Genomic DNA, 14731 nt, shown 5'->3' on the forward strand with positions numbered 1-14731 from the left:
GAGACTAACCAATTTATTTGAGCATGAGCTTTCGTGAGTCTTCCCTGCAGCAAGCTACCTGGCCCTGAGCCATTTCTCTGGACTAATTCCACCAAGAAAATCACTCTGTTTCAGCAAACAACATGGCCACAACCAATTCCACTCCCCATCCCAGCTTGTCTTTATTTCAGGTGAAGGGCACTGTAGTTATCCTTCCACATGGAGTGTCAGACTGTAGGATGAAGAAGTAAGATTCCGTGGCTTCCCACTCTAATAGGAACAGACTTCTGTGAAAGCTCCAGGATCAAACCCTCTCTATCCTACAGACTCCTTCCAGATTTCCTCTATTTTGTTCCCAACAATTTATTTTAGGGGAGGGATGTTAGGGCCTGAATGGAAGACTGTTTTACATCCCTGCCGGGAAGGATGTTAAAGAAGTGGCAAACCAGTCTGCTTACCTTTACTGGGAATGAAGCCAGGAGTGTGGCTTTTCCACCAGAACTCATGTTTGGGCCAGACTTTGAGGGACAGCAGGCCAGTCTCTTTCTCCCTTGGCAAGAACATGGGGAAATAGCAAAATAGCACGTTCTTCCTAGCCGAACATCTGTTCAGAATATGTGAAGGCAATGACATTCCATTTCCCTACTGAGAAGGATATAGGGGGACTGGCATGTTGACCTATCATGAGGAAAGAAGGTGACAAAACAGTAAGATAAAATATTGCCAAGTTAAAAAACAAAATTCAAAAAATTTGCAGATCTTGGGGGGAAAAAACCAGAAGATTGGGAGAAATTTCCTTCAGATTTTGCCATAATTCTTCAAAGTATGATATTGTCAAAGATTGGGATTCTTAATACACACACGGTTTTGTAACATTTTAAATATGATGCATGTATTGTAATGCATTTTTACTAAAGTAAGCCAGGGGTTTAAAAATAGTTCCTGCACTATAGGGTCAATTTGCCCTACATTGTATCTCATTTAATATGAAAATTCATCAAATCTTTAAGAGTAATGGAAATTACCTGCATCGGGAGGAGAACATACCAATGTATACATTTATATATAGGTCTATTTAAGGTTTTGACACACACAGAGATTACAGAAAAGAAATTCAATTTAAATTGACATGGCTCTTAGCTTATCACGCTGTGCCTGGCTACTTCAGAGCACAAGACCTAGAGGCAAGACGAAAAGATAAGCATGGATTACTTAATGCCAGGCCACAAATAAGGAAACAAAGACCAGGAAATTATCTGGTGGTTATACAGGTCATGGGTTTATTGAATAAGTAACTGAATCAAATGAACCAAACCTAAACCTTGACAGGAAGTCCCTCATGGGTGTGGGTAACTCCACCGTTACCGAAATTTCTGAGCTGTCTGATGCCATGGAAAGACACTATGGGTGTTCCTGGACTGGCCACAAGTGGTTCCATCCCTGGGACTGATTTGCCATGTTCCAGTTATGGCCCAATATAGTGTGTCTGGCATTGAAGCCTTACTCTGTGGTATACTTCTTTCAAGCCACCTTGGTGTAGCTGAGATGGCATATTACCTAAAGCATGATAGAGGGAAATAGTTGGATTATCAGCAAGGAATGCCTACCTTAGAGGCTTCTAGGCTCCTTCTACCAGCATCTGCCCGGAGCAGAATTATAATTTGCACTTCATGTGAGAGTAATAGAATAAACATGTCTGAACCACTGTCAGAAGAAAAAGTAATAATCAAGTGTCATCATTAACTTTCTTTTCTTATTTTTGTTGATTTCATTCACATCCCTAGCATTACCTAAATGCAGTTATTTGGATGATTTTTCTGTGCTGACATAAGTAAAGGATTGGAAAAGAGAGAAGAATTATATGAAAATTCATAGGTTGAATAGCTGGAAGTTATTTTATAAGTGGTTGCTGTTTCTTTATCTGTGCTTCCATTACAACTTTCAATTTGCTGTATTGCGTTTAATTTTATTGTCTTATACAACATGAAAAATTTGTATTATATATATCTTATTTTGCTAGTCTTATGCTGGCCATTTCTTTTGATTACCATCAAATTTTATCATCTTCTGATGCTTGGACATATTTTGAATTTGTTAGCGTGCAGGAAGGGAACACCACAGAAGTCAAGCATGGTGGGCAAAATTCATCCCTGTGTAGCTCCACTGAAGTTACATACAGGAATGAATTTGGCCCAATCTGTTTGATTTCTGTGTTATTCCCTAGTAGCTTAACAAATGCAATGTATGCCCAAGTAAATTAATGGAGTTACACAGGGATGAATTTGCCTCTGTATTTTTAAAGGAAATTAAAAGGAAAATTGAGCACATTTAATAGTTTAAAAAAAAAACTAACAAAAAACAACAACAAAACAAACAAAAATAAAACCCACAACAAACCAAACCAGAACAAACCAGAAAAGAGACTAAAATCTAAAGTAAAGAAAGGGATAATAAGTAGTTTTACATCTGCATTACAATAAATGAGTGATGTGTCACCTAGAATACTGTTCATTTCTGGCCACCATGTCACAGAAAAAATTATGTTTTCAGTATTGTTGTAGGTGTGTGTTGGTTCCAGGATATTACAAAGGCAAGGTGGGTGAGGTAATATCTTTTATTGGACCAACTTCTGTTGGTAAAAGAGTAAAGCTTTTGAGCTACTCAGAGCTCTTCAGCTCTAGCAAAGGTACTCAGTGTCACAGCTAACTACAAGGTGGAACAGATTGTTTAGCATAAGTAGTTAACACGTGTTATAAGAGTCCATTCAAGGTGAAGTGGGCTGTTAACACCTCTGCAGTCATAGGTCTAAAAAAGAGGGGGCCAGTGGGTTACAAATGTTGTAAAAAGCCATAAATACAGTTTCTTTACACCAGGATTTTTAGCAGCTAGCAAAATTGTGAAGCTTACATTCAGTGTGTTAACTATTTATGCAAACAGTCTTTTCCACCTTGTATTTATCTGTGAAATGCTGAGTACTTTTCCCAGACCTGAAGAAGAGCTCTGTATAGCTCGAAAGCTTGTCTTGTTCACAAACAGAAGTTGGTTCAATAAAAGGGATATAATCCCTCATCTTTCAGGGCATAAAACAACCATTGATTGGCAGTGGTTAGGAAGAAACTTCCCCTATGAATGACTTATTCCATAATTGTCCATGAATCTGATACTGATTTGCATTTGTGTTCCAATATTTTTAACCTGTTTGAGCCTAACTTTTGTTTTTGAGAGGTGACTTACATTTTAGATGCTTCCTTTAGAATACAGAAACTTTTAAAATCCCTAGCTACTGTTTAGTAGTAAATGGTGAGCTTTTGTTTTTAGCAAATAATACATTGAAATTATTTTATTTAGATAATTAAAATATACTATTCTTCTTTAAATCTCTTTGCAGTTCCATTTGATTCAAAATATTGTTGGTTGAGTATGATGCTTTGATTTATCTGTCTGATAATAGTTGAAAGTTTGGCCAGCACATTTATAATTGCTAGAATTGCTCATTAAACTGATACTTGATTCCTGTTTCCAACAGGATCAAAAGCTACAATTGCACATAATGGCAAAGGAGGAACATCATAAGAAACTGAATGAAGTTGAGAAATGCTATGCTACTATCACATGTCAATTTGGAATGATAAAAGGGGCTCATGAGAAATTAGAGCAGAATGGTAAATCTTTCTTAAATGTAGTCCTACAGTAGTTATTTTTGTAGTGTTTTTTCCTTCTTCAATGAGTGTTTTAACATTTTAGAGGTTAATCCTGTCTTCTCCATGGCATTAGAGGACGATGCCTAGGTGGAACTGATGAGTTTCTGTGATGGAAAGGAGGGAGAAGAATTTCTGAACCCTGTACCTATGTCCACTGCCTCTAGTTATCTGTTTCATGGGTGCTTCCTGTATCCCAGTGAGCAAAGATCATAGACCTCAGTCCTACAAAGAGCTGAAAGGTATCTTGCAGAGTGCTGAGTGCCCTTACCTGTGATTGACATCACTGAGGGTGAAATCCGGGCTCCATTGGAATCAATGAGGGTTTTGCCTTTGACATCAGAGGGGTCAAGATTTCACCCTGAGAGTTGAAGCCATTCAGCACCTTTCAGGAAACCTCATCAGCACCTCGCAGAATCTAGCCCTTAGAATAATTGGGAAGCCAGACTACTTTTTTCCCTCCTTGAGGGGATGAGGGGTTTGCTGCCACCTTCCAGCCGTCGACAATCTCAGTTGACATTCTCCAACTCTGATTCATGTTTTAAATTAAATATGTTGTCAATTGTACAGAAATAGAAAATAATAAAACAGGAAAAATAAATAGAACTAGATGAACAACATCATCTAGCACTCTCTTTTTTTTAAATACTGCATAAATAGATACTCAAGTATAACAAGTCTGTACCAAACACTCATTCCCATATCTGTGCTTAAATTCTACAAAACTATTTGTGAATCTGTTGGTATATGACAAAATTGCACCAAGTATTTATGTGTGCTTACTTATGCAGAAGTTTTGCACCAAATATGTTTTTCTTCCATAAAATAATACCAAAATTAAAACCTATAGCTCAAATATTTAAAAGTTTGTGCAATTTTGCACCCACAGATCTTGTGTAGAAAAAAACCCCCCTGTTATATGCATATAAGTCATGAATTTATATGTGACCACACCTTTTCATGGACACAGCCCTGACTTGCATGTGTATATTTAGTGTTTTGTACATCCTTTTTGGCTGCATGCAAACATGTGCACAGATCTTTGAACATTCAGTCTGTATATGTATATGTAAATACACATATGGAATATAAATAAATATTAGTTGTAAAAAAGAAAGGAAAAAATCCAAGCATTATATGTCAAAAAAGGCTTGTCTAAGTGAGGTTAAATAATTTTTCAAAACCTTAAACTAACTAGCTTTTTATATTTAGATAAGAGTAAATTGATGGCCTGTTCTGTGAATATTCTTGGCATTTTAGTGGCTGGAGTTATTCCTCATGCTCATGTCTTTTGAAATACAGTTGTGCTTAATATATAAAACAAAAGAAAATATTGCTGTTCTTTCTTTTTATTTATCATGGAAAAGTCCTGTTTACTCTTTGTCCTATGCAGAAAATGTTTTTTTGTGATTTTTATGGAAAAATAAGATTAGCTTTCTGTATTTACATAATTTGGAATATGTATAAATATATTTTATTATGCAAAGTATTTGCAAAGTAAACCGCTGGAAAAGATTAAATATAACAGCAATATAAGTGCTTCTGTTCAACAAGAACATGAGCTATTCACCATAGTAACTACAGTGTATCTCTTACTGAAGACAAATTAATTTTATACTGTGGTATGTAACAGCCATATTAAGCATGTAGATCACTTGTAAATTCTGAATATGAATCTACAGTGAATGGAAAAGTCACAGGAATCAATACATTAAATAAACCTCTAATTTCTAACCTACTGTTTTCCTGGTATTAAAAATAGTGTTTATGAAAGCAATTGGTAGACTTTGAAAATGTTGAAGTTAAAATTTGGTGCTTCATGTAGTTGTATAGTAGAGATGCCCCTCTTTCTAATGGGATCCAGCACTTTTAACTCTGGCTTTATTTATTGTTATTATTTGTTTCAATCTACCAGGCTTTAAAACCATGAAGGTGAAATCCTGGCTCCACTGAAGTCAGTGGGAGTTTTGTCATAGACTTCAGTTGGACAGAATTTCACCTTTGATATTTTATGTATTGGAAAGTTGTCTTGGGACATTTTAAGAAGTGTGTTACATTTTGTAATGCACATATTTAATTTGAAAATCTTTCTCATAATACTGTTACTGAGGCTATTATAAGCCTGATCACATTATAAACCCAACTTTCAAATATTCCACCTGAAATTGACAAGCTGTAAATGCCTGAGTGGGGTGGTGGGGGGATTAAAAAGGAGTAGGAACTGGATGGCGTAGACCTGTGCTACCCAATTTTGGAATGGGAGGTTTTGAAGAGGTAAAAAGAGGGCGCACGAAAGGAAGAGCATGGAATAAGGGATGAAGAGAAAGTACAGGAGATCAAGGTGAATGGATAGGGATAGAGGAGACTGAGAAATACGGAGACTGGGGAACATGTACAGTTTTCTAGATGTAGTATTTTAAACACTTTTAGAGTGAAATTCTGGCTCCATTGAAGTCAATGGCAAAACTTTAATTGACCTCAATAGGGCCAGGATTTCACTCAAAGTTTTCAATGTAGATAAAAGTAGATTTTATGTCTCCTCTATTGCCTTTCTACTGTCCATTACATCCATATTCCATCTAGGTATAATTGCCCCTACAGATCCTATGGATTTGCTAAACTCTGTGGAAGGGAAGCCGCATTTTGATGGGTCTCATAAATTCTGTAGAGCCTGCTTCCTCACCTTATAGATAATCTGATTTAAACTTTTGATGATAATAAAAAGTAACAGAAAAGCACAAACATCATCATTGGTTAAAATGTTAAGGTTGAAAATTAATTAAAATCCAGCTAATACCCACAATTATATTACACTTTTCTTACAAAAATTCTACCCCTCTCTAAAAACCTAAAGGTTTGAGCTGTACCAGGATAATATAAATCAGCCTAATCCTAACTGAGTATTTTAGGTATTACTACAGTAAAACTAAATAATTGAGACACTTGCAACCTTCTCTCTTTTTTCACAGAGTTTGTTAATGAAGTTATGTATATATTACAGTGTATGTAACCACATGAAATTTTAATTTAAAGGCATGTTTTGAGGATGTTTTTGATTTCTTTTTCATTGAAGTGCTGGAAGCACTACAACGTAATAAGAAACTGGCATCAGTGAATAAAAGACAAGAGTCTGAAATAGATAATCTAAAGGAGGTAAGTTCAGTATGTATTTTCCATATGTTTAGTTGGGTTTCTTTGAGGAGCTTCAGTAGAAGTAGTAAGAATAATAACATACAAATTGTAGCGCTATTCTTCATAATGGCTAAGTGGCTAGGATTGGCTCTCAGGATACCTGGGTTCAGTTCCTGGCTCTGTCACTGCTTTGCTGGGTCACCTTGTGCAGTCACATCCCTCTCTGTGTCTCAGTTCCCCATCTGTAAAATGGGGATAATGCTACTGACCTTTATAAAGTGCTTTGAAATCTGTGGATGAAAAGCACTATATAAAAGGTAGGTATTATGTTAATAATATATGCTCCCCTTCCTGTGTAAAAAATATGTGGGAGGAAAGCTCATCGAATGTTGGGCAGCTTTGAGGAGTTCCTGGCACATAGGAATTGTCATTGATCTTCACTCATCCCAATTTCTTCCTTGCCCATAACTGGTAGGATGGCTTTCTCCTTTGCTCTGTTGCCATTGCCTCTCCCACCCCATAGAGAGAAGCAATAGATGGTACTTTTCAGAGTAGCCAGAAGGAGATAAAACAGTGATTTTTAACCTTTTTTCATTCTTGGACCCCTAAAAGTTTCAAATGGAAATCTTACATAGTCTGCAAATCCCACTTCGAAAGCCACTGTTCTGTGGTAACAACAGTCTTTTGCAGACCCCTTAGACATACTCTGTGGCCTCCCTTCCCAGTTGAAAACCATTGAGATAGAATATAGCAGTGGTTCTTGCTCTGGAGTCTGGGACTCCCTGCGGGGGCCGTGAGCAGATTTCAGGGGGTCCACCAAGCAGGGCCAGCATTAGACTTGCTGGACCTAGGGTAGAGAGCTGAAGCCCCACCGCAAGGGACTGAAACCCTTAGGGCTGCAGCTGAAGCCTGAGCAATGTAGTGTCACTGGAGCCCCAGGCAATTGCCCTGCTTATGCTGGCCCTGGCTTTTATATGCAGAAAACCAGTTCTTGGGAACAAGTGGGCCATGGAGTTTTTATATCATGTTGGTGGGGCCTCAGAAAGAAAAAGGTTGAGAACCCCTGGCATATGGGGAATGGGCAAAAGAGCACCTATGCCTATAAAAGAAGTCTGGTAGCCTGGGAGAAAAAAAAACATTGCAGCATCACTAAAATAAATGGAGAGCTTTTGGACAAGTGTAACCATGGTGAATGGGGGGGCACAAGACGTGTGGACAGTGAGGCTACCCCGCCACTGAGCTCCCTCCTGTCCCTCACACATGCAGAACTATAGTAGTTGCCGGACATCTCTTTGGATTTTCCCTTTCTCCTAAGCAGGTGAGTGAGGCAAGCTAAAAGGGTTAATGTGTGTGTCAGGAGGGGCAGTTCTCTCTTCGCTTCTAGCAGCCAATTAAAGGGAGACAGGAGAAAAGCAAAGGCAACCCCTGCAATGGTCAGATAATTTCATCTCTGTCCATAATGCCACCTTATTCTTGCCTCCTCCTCCCCACTTCCATTTATTTGAAGGGAGGTCCAACAATGTTTTCCCCTTGATCATCAGGCTCCCAGAAAGCTTGGAAGAGAACCAGTTCACTGCTCCACTCCCAATCTCCTTTGGGTTTCTGTTGCACTGATATCTTCAGACAGATGACTTTGTGGTCCTGCTCCCGCTGTTGCTACATGAAACTACCTGTTCAGGAGTCTTGAGACTACTACTTGCAATAGGGAAAATTAGTTGTTTGGAGAGGGATTCAGTTACCATTTAAGTTTGTTTTAAGCTGATCAAAATTGGACATTTACTCACTGTGACTCTTGCATTTCTGAAAAGTGAGGTTGATGAGTACAGCAATGCTTTAAAATTCTACCTGCACCTAGTATTGTTTTTCAGTTTTTAATAGAACACACAGCTTCTCATTGTTGCGGTTCATTGGGGTATGATGCCTTTAAAAATGTGGTCCAGAAATCAATTATACCCTGAGATAGACAGTTTAATTAATTAAGACCTTTTTTCATCTGTTTCTTTCAATCTCAAGTTTGTTGCCTATTGCAGACATTTATTTTGTGCTCACAGTTTTAATAACAGCAAAGATAAATCACTAATTAAATCTAATTTATTTTTAGTTGCATACTAGAGTATAAGGCACACCTTGAGTATTCAAAAATACCAAGTTCCAAAATGACTGTTTGATCCAAAAGGTCAGAGCTATGTCTATTGTTAAAATCATACTTAGAAACTTAATGATAAAGCACAACATTGTGAAATTACTCAAAAGGGTGTGCAAATTATGAAGAGGTTTTATAGCTTTTAGAAAAGGCTTTAGTCCAAATCCGTTATTCAAATGATAATAGCATTACACCAAAAATCCACTCCCCAAAAGTAAATGGTTTTGAAAAACAAAACTAAAATGGGGGATTTGTTTTAAAATGGTTAATCTCAACAGTGTGTTCCTCTTCAGAACAAATATAACTATGTGGTGCATTTTGACCACAGAAGTCTTAATCTTTGAGAAATGAATTTTAGTCTATGTAGAATGGTTCACATTCTCAGGCGGGATCAAAAATTCTATGGAGTCCACGAAAACTGGCTTTTGCATAACTGAGAGGCATACACTGGAACTGGGGTCTGATCCTGCACTACGTCCAGATTGAGGCTTCATGATAAACCTCAAAATTCCAGAAATGTGTGAACATAATAGTAAATTGGATTAGTTATTTTGGTTAAAGGAAAAACCCAGAACAATTTTATGAAATAATTATTAGGACTTTTTAATATGTGAGGGGAAGAAAATTGTACACTGCCTCCAGCAACACAATCTTTCACTGAGATTTTTTTCCTCCAGGATTTATTCTTGAGCTTTAGGGGTATAAATTAAATGAAAATATTTTTATATAAGCAAAAAAAAAAAAAAAAAAAAGTCTCCTTTCCTCCTTTGACTACCATGACATGCTTTTATAAAGTATCTTGGTTTTCTTGTAAGCGTCTAATTGGACCTTCACTCTTCAAATGCTTCCTCCACATTTAACACTGGTGAGAGAACTACACTGCGAGTTAACCCCCTGCCTGTTGTTGTTCAAGCAGGAGCCTCATCACCTTCTTGCATATAGTGATGGAAGTGCCATATGTCACAATACAGGCAGGATGTTTACCCATTTTTTAAACAGTTTTACAAGTAGAAAACATTATATAAAATAACTGAGAGTAAGCTGAGTTCCTAAACAAAAAGGATTTGGAAAATTCACAGTAGTCATAGAATGTGGTGTGTCAAAGCTGTGTATATAAGAAATTGCTGTTCTGAGAAAAATATACTGAAATTCATGCCTGAGTTATTTTGTTCCTTTTTTAAAAACCTCCCTGATCCCAAAAAACTCAGTAAGTTATTCTGTGTTTGCTGCTTTTTATCCAAACCTTTAAGAGGCCGTTTTCTTGATAATTTGTTACGTTTCTAGACAATTTTGGAGAATTCATCACAATTTCTAATTTTGACATTTCATCAAAATGTTGAAATTCAGTAAAAAAAAAAAGAATTTTCAATAAAAATGTTGCAAAAATTATATCCAATTTTTGATCGGCTCTGCCATTTAGCAGCTTGATTGCTTGTGCACCATTTCTGGTGAGCAAGCAGGTTATACAGTGGTTTACACTGCATTGCTGCTTTACAACTGTGTAGGGGGCTTCTCAGTTCTGACTACAGACTGGAAATATGGGTCATGTGAAAAGGGAGAGGTATCAGGACTAAATCATAAATGTTCTGGGTCTGATTCATTTTGCTCATGGTCAGTTCGTGCCAGCCTAGCCAGTGCAAAATGACCACAAAGTGAACCCCTTTGCAGAATAGCTCCACTGTAGCGTAGGGTGCATCTGCAGAAAACACAAAGCAGGCGGGAACCCCCATCACAGTAAAGCATGTTTGGAACAAGCTGGGATCAAGAAGGGATGTATCCTGCACCCTGGCTATTACCAATAGCTACAAGGCCCAAAAGGGTCCTTACATCCAGGGTACAACTCACATAGCTGACCTAACTAGCATTGGGCTGATCTTGCCTGTGACGGCTCCAGGATCTGAGGGATAAAAGTTGTCCATCCCCCTTAGTCCCTGAATCAGCCTCAGTGCTGGAGCAGGAATAAATTTACTACTCTGTGTGCTCTACTCTCAGTGGGCTGTCAGCCATTTTCACAGCCATTAGGAAGTTTAGCCCCAGATCAGGAGTAATTGCTCTCATAGAGTTGCTACTGATAGGAGTCTGAAGTTGGAGAATATAATTTAACTTGTACCTGTAGCCGTAAAAGTAAGTTACATCTCCAAGATTAAGAGAATGGCACATACAGATCCAGGACATTAGATTGGAGCTGTCCAATATGCAACTGTGGTGGCTCCTAAGTTAGATTGGCGCAAGTGTATGTGCCCCAAGCAAAGTGTATCTAATTGGTTTTTAGACAGACTATGTATGTTTGTTTGTTTACCAAAATTTTTAGAACTGGCCTTGGGACATTGTGATTCTCTTAAAATGACTCATTCTACTACTTGTGGGAGGATATAGCCTTCTCCTGACCTGAACTCCTTTCAATTGCAGGCTTGTCTTAACAGGACTGTGGCATAGGTTTCATTCTCAATATTTTGTATTTTAGGATATTTGGTTTTAGCTATTACATTTGGCAGGTTTCATTTCAAGTATTTGGTAATGATTATTTATGAAATGCTTAAATTGAAACTTGGCAAAGATAACAGTTGAAAGAAACAAACCCTTAAAAATTATACTGAACAAGGCTTGAGGAATTCACCACAGAAGATAGTGGAGAGAGGACAACACAAAAGATTGGGGAGAGGGCCACCAGCCAGTTCAAAGGGTCCAGTACCTCAGCTGCATCTCTTAGCTTTCCCATGCAGCAATAGAATGAAACTGACATAATTCATTGTCAGGTTCACTTTGGTTACAGGGTTCTGAATAGCAGCCCTGAAACCGACCAGTGTCTTGTTATGGTAGAAACCTCTAAGAAAGTTAGAAGAAAAAGCTGAAACACTAGAGCTCAGATACAGTAGACTTAGGAATCATAGAAATGTAGGGCTGGAAGAGACTTTGAGATGTCAGTCCAGCCTCCTGCACTGAAGCAGGACCAAATAAACTGAGACCATTCCTGACAGGTGTTTGTTTAGCCTGTGCTTAAAAATCTCCATTCATGAGGATTCCACAACCTCCTTTGGAAGCCTTACTTAACTACTCTTATAGTTAGAAAATTTTTCCTAATATTTAACCTAAATCTTCCTTGCTGCAGATTAAGCCAATTACTTCTTGTCCTACTTTAGTAGACATGAAAAACAATTGATCATTGTCCTCTTTATAATAGTCGTTAATATATTCGAAGACTGTCCTCAGGTTCTCCCTCAGTCTTCTTTTCTCAAGACTAAACATGCCAAGTTCATTTAACCTTTCTTCACACTGAGGGTTTTATTTAAACTTATCATTTTTGTTTGCTCTTTTCTGGACTGTCTTCAATTTATTTACATCTTTTCCTTAAAGTGCAGCACCCAGATTTGGACACAGTTCTCCAGCTGATGGCTCAGCAGTACTGAGTAGAGAAGGACACTTGCCACCCATGTCTAACATACGACATTCCTAGTAATACACCTCAGAATATTAGCCTTTTTCACAACTGCTTCACACTGCTGATTCACATTCAATTGTGATCCATTATAACACCCAGATCTACTACCACCTAGCCAGTTATTTCCCATTTTGTAGTTGGGTGTTTGATTTTTCCTTCCTAAGTGGTAGTACTTTGCACTAGTCTTTATTGAATTTCATCTTGTTGATTTCAGACCAATTCTCCAATTTGTCAAGGTTGTTTTGAATGCTAATCCTGTTCCCCAAAGTGCTTGTAACCTCTCCCAGCTTGGTGTCATCTGCACATTTTATAAGCATACTCTGCACTCCATTATCCAAGTCATTAATGAAAATATTGAATAAACCTGGACCCAGAACGGACTCCTGCAGGACCCTACTAGATACACCATCCCAATTTGACAATAAACCTTTGATAACTACTCTTTAAGTATGGTCTTTCAATCAGTTGTGTACTGTGTGAAAAGCCTTAATAAAATCAAGATATATCACATCTACTGCTTCTCCTCATCTACTAGGCCAGAAAGCCTGTCCAAAAAGAAAATTGGGTTGGTTTGGTCTGATTTATTCTTGATAAACCCATGCTGGCTATTTCTTACAACCTATAATTCTCTGGTGCTTACAACTAATTGTTTGGATGAAAACACTGCATCTGTTTACATTTGGTTCATATTTGGAACATTACCTTTGAAGCCATAAAGGCTAGAAATGTAATTATTTTTATTTCAAAACTTAAAATTCTTCATAAAGTGATGGCCTAGGCCCCTGCACTCACCACAGAAAGTTCTCTACTTGCCATTGGTGAGTGGGTTTGTCTCTAGATCTGACTATTAGTATTTTCTCTATCTACATGGTCAGATATACCAGATTTGCGGTATTGGTACAAAAGAAAATAAATATATATCTTCCTCAGTTAGACCTCCCACTGCTCTACCTAACCTCCATGGCCACAATATAAATGTGCATAATAGATTTCTTTTTTGTTTTTACAGTGCAAGATATGAAGTAAGGACCAAACTGACTACTTTGTAGGATTTTTCTTGTGCATGGCAGTAAATCCTGAGTTTTAGAAAGCACGCGGTATCAAAGCCATAGACAGTATTTGAACTTGCTTATCCATTGGGCTTTATAGTACACAGAATCTAATAACTGTCTCCTATACAGATAGTGCATTCAAAAAATTGGCATAGTACTCACTTCCTCAACGTCAAACCTCTCACACCCTCTTACATTTAATTTTGAAAATATGTTTTGTTACTTGTTGTATAGACCCTTTCAGTAAAAACTAACATAATAAGTATTATCTAATTTTTGTATGAAAAAACTGAAAATTTCCTAATCGGATTTTCAGATTATAAAATATCACATTTCTAAAGTAATACTATTCTCTTTCCTGTCTTCAGATTAAACAAACAATTATACTTTGTCTATGTAAGAGCACTGTAAGTTCACTTATGACTACAGAGTATTAAAGATAATCAAAAATGAATTAATTGAAAGTAGTAGCTATAGACATATTCTTTCATATAACTCTATTTTCATGAATTTCACATGCAAGATAATCTTCATTTTTTCTTTTGCACTGGTATATGATTTTGTCCAGAACAGTTAAACCATTGTTTCTGTGATAAGATGGAATTCCAGTTTTGTAGAGAAAAGTTAAACAGACCAAACATAGTTGCTAGATAAAACTATTACCATTCTGAATGCTTGGTTCACAACTATGGCATCATGAAGAATTCTTGATACTATCTGTGAACAGCATTCATAACCTCTGCAGTTTGTCTGAGTAAACGTCAGAGCGCTCAAGGAGAGAGCGATATTAAACAGACTACCTTGCACCAGAAAGGGAGGGTGGGGGAGAAAAGGGCATAATATTTATGAGTCCAGGAACTATAAGTTGTAATTTAATGAGATCAAAGCATTTGCTGTTTATTTGCTGCACTAGCCGCTTTGGATAAACTAGTTAGAAAACAGATAATGTTTTTTTTAAAAAGTGCAGGATATTTAAAAGATTATAAAGGCTGTAAAATCAAAGGCATATTTTAAATGGAAAATCATGTTGTAAAGGTTTCTAATATTAAATTAATTTAGTGTTCTCTTGAGATTAAGTAATTAATGTTACAGAGAAAGCAAAGATCCCAAAAATTTATGGTCAGTTCCTGTTTTTGCCAGATATCCACTGCTCTTCCTTTTTTTCTGCTATTTCCCAGGAGTACCCAGAAGTTGTCATTGGTGTACTAATGGGTACTTTACTCCTGTTGTATGGCTCGGCATAGGCGTTCCCTACCAATATCAACTATAATGTAACTCTAGTACTTTT

At 37.3% G+C, this 14731-nt stretch overlaps 1 protein-coding gene across 1 annotated transcript in view; it reads left to right on the forward strand.

The window, feature by feature from the left end:
- CCDC73 (coiled-coil domain containing 73) overlaps window positions 1-14731 on the forward strand; it is a 232569-nt gene that overhangs the window by 162412 nt on the left and 55426 nt on the right. The window contains exons 14-15 of the mRNA XM_074956669.1: window positions 3506-3641; window positions 6751-6830. Of these exons, the coding sequence (XP_074812770.1) occupies window positions 3506-3641; window positions 6751-6830 (216 nt within the window). The remainder of the gene's footprint in view (window positions 1-3505; window positions 3642-6750; window positions 6831-14731) is intronic.

The sequence above is a fragment of the Natator depressus genome, chromosome 6 (genome assembly GCF_965152275.1).
Source record: "Natator depressus isolate rNatDep1 chromosome 6, rNatDep2.hap1, whole genome shotgun sequence".
NCBI classification, from domain to species: Eukaryota; Metazoa; Chordata; order Testudines; family Cheloniidae; genus Natator; species Natator depressus.